The sequence below is a fragment of the Plasmodium gonderi genome (genome assembly GCF_002157705.1).
Source record: "Plasmodium gonderi DNA, contig: Pgo-contig_156, whole genome shotgun sequence".
NCBI lineage: Eukaryota > Apicomplexa > Aconoidasida > Haemosporida > Plasmodiidae > Plasmodium > Plasmodium gonderi.
This window is the reverse complement of record NW_021629076.1, coordinates 3,123-11,486: the sequence shown is the minus strand read 5'-3', so window position 1 is coordinate 11,486 and position 8,364 is coordinate 3,123. Positions and strand designations below refer to the sequence as shown.

Here is an 8,364-nt window from a genome sequence, read left to right as displayed (position 1 = left end):
TAACAATTAAAAAATTATAGAATAATAAAATATAATGGTACACAAATATGCAGTTTCAAATTATAAAACATAATGCATGAATATACAATGTGCTTTGTTATAATTTTTATTTTTGTACAAAATTGGCATAAATTAGAGTTATTATCAATAGCAAACTAATATAAACTATATTAGTAATACTTTGTGAAGAGTAATACATTATATTACATATATTAATGAGAAAAAAATTATGCAAATGTATTATTGAAGAAAAATTTTCTATGCCTAATGAAATACATTACAAAGCTCTACGATATTATATAACCTATTTAATACATATTTTAAAAAAAATGATATGCTAATGAAGAACATTACCATTTATTATATACATATATATATGTCATTTTCTTCTTTTTTATATTTAATATAATATATTGTAATATAAAATTCAATAGGAAAAAAGGAATATTTAGGAATAAAAAACTCTCTTTATTTGGAATTTAGTTCATTCACATAAAAAAAAATATTAGGATTATTTTATTATATAAATTGTTTAATAAAAATGAATTACATATATATGTGACACATTTTAATTATTAGTTATATAACATTTAACTAGGTATGTATGTAAAAATATGTTATACCTACATATTTTTGCCTTACATATTAAAAAGTTATTTGTAGTATATTTAATGATTAATATAAAAGGATTTATAAATGCAATATCCAGGGATACATATAAATTTTATATAAAAAAAGTATCATTATACTTCATACGTTACTAATACGATAACTTTATATTTACATTATTTTATTAAATATTTTGTCAAAAATTATTAACTATTAATAAATAATAACTTCATATTTGTCAAACAATAAACTTTGAAATATAATAAATTTATTTATTATTCATATGTGAAATAATCTGAAATAAATTACTCTTAATAATACCTGAACTATTTCAACAACCTTATTTTTATCAATATTATTATTATTATAATTATATATTCTCTACCTTATAAATGAATGATTAAAAATCCTAGAAAAAATAATACTTATTATATATATAATTTTTAATGAATACAGAACAAATATTATTTAAAAATGATTGTGCGCATTATTCCAATGATATTATAGATATCATAGTCATAATATATATCTGATATACTTTTGTGAATTTTACCTTTCATATTTAAAGAAAGTATGTAACTGCCTAATACTTTAATACAATACATGAAAAGAACATATTAATATAAAAATTATGTAATTTTTTTATTCCAAATGTTTTTCCAAAGAAGGATATTTAAATTTAGTACTTAAGGGCATCAATATAAATTGTTTTATATAATTCAATATTTGTAATATGATGCAATCTCAATAATAATTTATAAATACATATTGTCATAATTTGGGTAGAGTTTATAATTCTTTGAGCAAACAATAACAATTGTATGCATTTATATTCGTATACATTATATAATTATTGCTATTATAATGTATCAGATAGGAAATATTACAACGTATATTAATATTTATTGAGAACTCCATAATTAATATAATTATAAAGTAATACATATAATACATTAATTTTGAATGTCACTAATTTATAATGGTATGAACTAATTATTCATGTATTTTTTTTATTCATTGTGATATTAATAAAAATTTTTGCCGAAGCACAAAAATTTAAATATTTTAAAAACAAAGGCTCATGATATTATTGTTTTTACAAAAACACATTATATAGTTTGCATTAAAGAACATAAAAAATAATTATAATATTATGTAAAAAAAAAACAAATCATAAAAAAAAAAAAAATATGTTCTAAGATTAAAGAAAGTATTTAGAATTTCGTTTTTTATTTTTCTATTTTATTTAATGGCATTTGTGTTATAAATGAAAATTAAATATCAATATATAATTAATATAAAAGCATTCTCCGTAATTTATAAATGTAATTTAATCCTACATATTATTACTCAGACTTTAAGTTTATATTTTTTAGTATTTTGTTTATATATTATGAATTTTATATAATAAGCATATGTAGATATAAAAATATAAGAAAATACACTTTTATTAAAAATTAGACTATGATGAATTAATTATATACAACTCATAAGAAAAATATTATATTATATTTTTATGTGATACGTATTTGTGCATTCGATTCTCATACATTACTCTTAAAAACAATTACATTGTATTCATATAGATAAATATTATATTATATATATAAAAGTTGCCTTATAATAGCAATCTGCAATGTTTATGTCATAAATTTATTAATGCAGATTAAGAATATTACGTGACGATAAATTTATTTATTTTTGAAAGCTATTAATAAGAACGGCAAGTAAAGCACTCTAAAAGGAAAAACTAAATTTTATTATATATAACTAAATGATATAATAAAAAAAGCCTATATAATATTTTATTCTTTTCATGATCATTATAATGTACATAATTATTATAATATATACTTTTTTTTTATTGCTATATTTAATGTATTATTCTATGAATAGTGAAAATCTCCCACCACTTAATTTTGTATATATATTAATTATTAAAATAATGAAAATATAGGGTTGTTAATAACAATATTTTTTAATACAAGATCATATAGTTTTCTTATTGTACTATAAAATTTGAGATATTTCTAATTTCTTTCATTTAATAATATTAAATTTGAAAATTATGTGTATGAATTTATTTATTTCTACTACAATTTAGCACCTGATATATGGAAGTGTATAAGGAATAATAATTTATTCTAAAAAAACATATTTAATACATTATTTATGAATAATTCTACGGATCAAATTAATAAAGAGTTGAAGCTTTTATTTCATAGGCACACAATAAATATTTGGTTAACAATTATAACTTATTTTTCTTTAGAAACATGTACTTTAATCTATATAGATTCATTTTTTAAGGATTAATATACAGTAAGATATTAATTTATGAGAAAAAAGCACATTTTTTAATTTATACTGTATAAATAATCACAAAAATATTAGAAAATTTCAAGAATACTAATGAAATGATCTTGAAATAAGAAAAGTCATATGCATTATGCAACCTAATTAATGAAGTTTAGAATAACAATAAATATAATATTTATTTATTCAGAAAAATATGTTGTATTAACATTATTCATAATATACATTTATGCAATATCATAAAATTAAAGAAATAATATATTAATTGTATTTTAATATAAGGAAATATATACCTATTAATTTGAATATCTATAATTTCCTTAATTAAATAAAAGACAATCAATAACTAATAATTTTATGAAAATTATTTTTTGGAATACATCTGATTTATAACAAGGATAAAAAAATGTCTTTTTATGAATAATTTTGGTAAATTATATTAAACAATACGAAAATATACATTTATTTAAACTATTTTATTTTCGATAAAATATATTTTCATTATATTTAGTTTAACTAAAAGAATGTTCAATAACTCATTAAATAAAGTGACTATAATTATTATTTATTATATTATTAATTAATTTATGATATTATTATTATTTGATTATATAGATACATTCGTAGAAAATAATTTGACAAATGTTCCTATTCACAAAATTCAATCCAGCTTTTTCTAATGTATAAATTTTATAATTTTATTATATATAATGAATATAGCACAAATTGTAATTATTCATATAGAATTAATAATTGTACTTAAATATCATATAAATATACACTACACTTAATATTATTATGCTTGTTACCGTGGACATACACGCATGATTATCAATATATGAAATAGGAAAAAATATATATGTATTTCTGATTTATTTTCTGCGGGTATTCAGTTATGTTATCTACTGAAAAATCGAACTTTTAATGATAAAAGTTTTATGCATAAATATATTAAGAAATAAAATGTTATTAACATGTTTATTTATCACTGATGGGTAGACTATTAGCTATGTGGTGGAGTTATGAGTAAAAATAAAATATACATCATTTTTTGTATTCCTTATACTGCTGTCCTTCTGGAGATAATTTACATCGTCGATGTTATATCTAATAATGTATTATACTAGAACATAAAACTAATATACATAAGATAAATAATTTTTATACCTTGTATTAGCACTATCATAACTTGATTAATTTCTTATAATTTTATATAAAATCAATTTTTATTAAATCACCACATACCCTTTAAAATGTGCTTAAATTCAATAATAAGAACAAAAATATATTATATGATTCTTATAGAAGAAGATAAATTTATAACTGTTTATCTATATGTTGTTACTATATGTAATAAGTATTAATAAACATTAGCATATTGTAGAATACAAATATTTATAATATTTATTAATCATGTATAAATATAAATTATATATTTAATAATATAACCCATATATTAAGAAAAGAAGACATTATTTTATTGAGTTCAATAATATTGGCAGTAATTCCGTAAAAATATAAAATATGAACCTAAATTACAAAAAATATTTATGCATAAAAAGAATTTATTCGGAAATTATAAAAACTAATAGTAGCATCTAATACACTTATGGATGAATTACTTTGAAGTTTGTTGTTAAATAATAAAATTGTAAATTAGATGTATATTATAACTTAATATACAATTTTGTAAATGTGTAGTATGAAATATAATCATATAAGAAGACATCTGTTTTTTATTTAATAATCCTTATTAAATAATATTCGTAGCTCCGTTGAGAAATCTCATAATTTTTTACATTTATATGTTCTTATATAAAACATATTTTGAGCATATCAATGATTAATATTGATATGCCTAATTTATTTGTAATGGAACACTTTAATAAAACTAATATACTAAAATAAATATGTTTAATTGTGTGTTCTATTTTTACCTTCGCTCTTCAACATAAAAATAAAGAGAAAATCTAAAAGTCAGAGGACATAATTTTAATAGGATAATATATATATAATTATTTGAAAGAAAAAAATAGAATTAAATATACTAATAAAAAAAGCATTCACCTAGATAATCATTCTTGATATAACCTTTATGCAGGAAATTCTAATTTTATATTATATGATATATATATATGCTTATAAGTTAGAAAATGGATGTTTTTAAAAAAATTTTACAACATATAAAAATAGCATAATTTTTTTGTATGTTTTAATATATATTATATTTTTCATATTATAATATGCTTATGTATACATATATTATTATACTTTATTATAATATAACTTCGTGTGAACTTGTTTTGTCTATAAAACCTTATATAACAAAGAAATTGTATGAATGAGATTTATATTAATTTTTGTATAATTAAGTAATGAAATCTGATTATCTATATGTAATATGTTAAATAGAATCGATTTTATACTAAACTGAACTAATTTGAACCTTTATAAACCTTAACATTCTAATAAATTTATGGTCGTTTTAGATGATAAATAACAGATAAATTATTCTCTAATATTTTATTGTTATGAGATAAACAATATTTAATTAATATTATATTAATAAAAATTTCAGTTTATATAACTTATATAATAAAATGTAAAACTTGTTTATTATAAGGTAGTATAATATATATAATATTATTTCTAATTAAATAAAGATTAATAAAGTTTGTATGTCTAAGCTTTACATATTTAATATTCTGCTTATATATATATATTTTTAAATATTTTTTAATAAACAGTATATTACTTCAGTCTTATTATTCTTATAAGTATTAACTAAATTTATTTTTCAATTATTTTATCTCATTTTGAGAAATATTTATTTGAAAAACAAATAATATTAAAAATTTTGATTTTTTTATAATTACATAAGGTAATATGAGTTATAATAATTATGAAATTTGTATTCTGTGCATTGTTTTCTAAAAAAATCAATATAATATGAACACATAAATTATTTCTTATTTATATACAGTAATACATATCGTATCTTTTATTGTATTTCACAATTAACATAATTTGTTTAGCATATTGAGTAAGAACAATTTTATTATATTAAAGCGCGTAAAAAATAAATAATATAGAAGAATGTTATGAATTAATTTTACATTGAACTTAACAATAAATATAATAAAAATAAATATACTACATAATTACATGGAATATTAGTGATTATTTTATAATAGTAATATTAACCCTTTTTATTACTTAAATAATAAAACAAGAATCCATTAATTTTATAAAACTTTTGTGAGTAGGATATATAATGTAAAATATAAAATTTAATTAATTCTTTTAATGCATAATGGTTATCCATGTAATGCGTATATATATTATAATAATCTTTCATTAATGCATTTAAAATTAAATATGTATAAATTTAATTAAATATTTATTTTTATTATAAGATATATCATATTATATTATTTATAGTAATAAATTATTAACAAATAGTGTTTGTAATAATTAAATATAATTCATATAAATTAAGGTGTTTTGTATTCCTTAGTTCTTATTATATTTTAAGAAAATATGATGAAGATACTATTATATAGGAAATAATTGATAAAATTAAAGTATTATTAAGAAAAATCAAAAAATGAATAAGAAAATCATATCTAAAACCCTAATCCTGAAGCCTATCATAATGAAATATATTTTTATGATTTCAATGTATAAAAACTAATTGAAAAGTGAAAAATATATTTTTCGTGAAATCTCATATTTAGATCATTATGGCTAGTAGTGTAAGTTTACATAAGAATGTATGTTTTTTTTTATTTTAAATTACATATATATAATTTATCATTATTTTTGAAAAGATGTTCTAAGGATTTCCTAAATATAAAATTTATGTTTTATATATATTTCATGTCTTTCTTTTGTAGATCGATTTCAGTAGTATATATCCCAAATGCAGAAATGAGTATGAAGCAGCAAAGAATATTTATCGTAATGGTACCCCAGAAAATACCAGTTTGGGATTTGCGTGCATGGACATTTGTCAAGAATTAACCGGAATACGCGGTCAATGTAGTTTTTATCTACATTGCATAGATACTGGTAGTTATTTATTTTATATAAAAAATAAATTTCCTACTAGTAATGAACAAAATTGTGAATATTACAATTATAAGCTAAATGAGATTTTTAAAAATTTTGGTACAAAATGCAACAATAATGAAATCGATTGCTACAATAAAATAACAAGACACAGAAACAATGTAAGAATGTCTATACCTGATGTATGCAAAGGTCATATTAAAAAACTTGAATACGGGACATATAAAATATTTAATGTCATGGATGAATTATATAAGTATATAGATGATATAGGTAGAAATGATTATGTATGTCATTTTCGTAGACCATGTGTTAAGAAATATAATGATCTTATAAATGAAAGAGATATATTAAAAATCCAAAATGCTAGTATTTACAATTTGCTGGATAATTTTAGTAAATCATATAACAGGTATAAAGATCACAAAGATTACTGCCCAGGAACACCAACTATAATAGATTCTCCTGAAGAAAAAGATAGAAAGATGCTTCAAGAGAAAGAGTCAAAGAAATATACACAAGAGAAATTTCAGAAAACAGATAAAAATGAGCATGCAGACCAGGTCCCAAAGGTGACATCATCTAAGGATCAAAAATTCATATCATCTTCGCTTCAAGAGGTGACACAATCTACAGTCCAACAGATCACATCAGAGCCTGTCGCACAGGTGGACACAGGAACATTCGCAGGAATAGTATTTTTAATAATTACAGTAAGTTTAATTATATTCTTTATTTATAAGGTTAAAAATATGTTTAATTTATTAAATATTTGTTATAAAACAAATTATGATGCACATCATATTAAAAGATATATAACAAATTAGTAGATACTGCACAAAAATATTATATTCTTTTTTTTTACTTTCAGTTTACTGCATTGGGGTCATTATTACATCCTAGAGTAAGGAGATTAAAGAACAGGTTGATCCGAAAAAGTACAGACGATTTCAACTTAATAGATTCATTCAAAATATCACAGGAATTATCAAATCATAAGTGCCGATTAAAATATTCCTTAGTAAACTAATGCTAATAAAAATAGGTAATACGAATTAATAAATTCATGTTTATTTCGCTTAAGAATATGAATTATAAGAATAAATATATTTATTCTAAGAAATAAATTATTATAAGAACAGAAACATTTATATACAATAATAATATAATGGAAATAGTCTCATAAGCGTTTTTTAATTTTGGATAGAGAATAAAAGATAATTTTTTTGATATATCCTTATATAAACATCATTTATTATTATAATTATTTAATATTGCCGCAAGGATATATAAAAATATATTGAATATTATTAATTTATATAATTAATTAGAGAAAATATAGTAATATATATATAATATGTATTATCT

The 8,364-nt window shown here is 19.0% G+C and overlaps 1 protein-coding gene across 1 annotated transcript; it reads left to right on the top strand.

The window, feature by feature from the left end:
- Window positions 1–6,668: 6,668 nt before the first annotated feature.
- PGO_001475 (variable surface protein) lies at window positions 6,669–8,026 on the top strand (the record flags this gene model as incomplete). The annotated part of the gene is made up of 3 exons (XM_028690957.1): window positions 6,669–6,698; window positions 6,822–7,739; window positions 7,868–8,026. The coding sequence occupies 3 exons, from the start codon at window positions 6,669–6,671 to the stop codon at window positions 8,024–8,026; spliced, it is 1,107 nt and encodes a 368-aa protein (XP_028546758.1).
- Window positions 8,027–8,364: the final 338 nt, after the last annotated feature.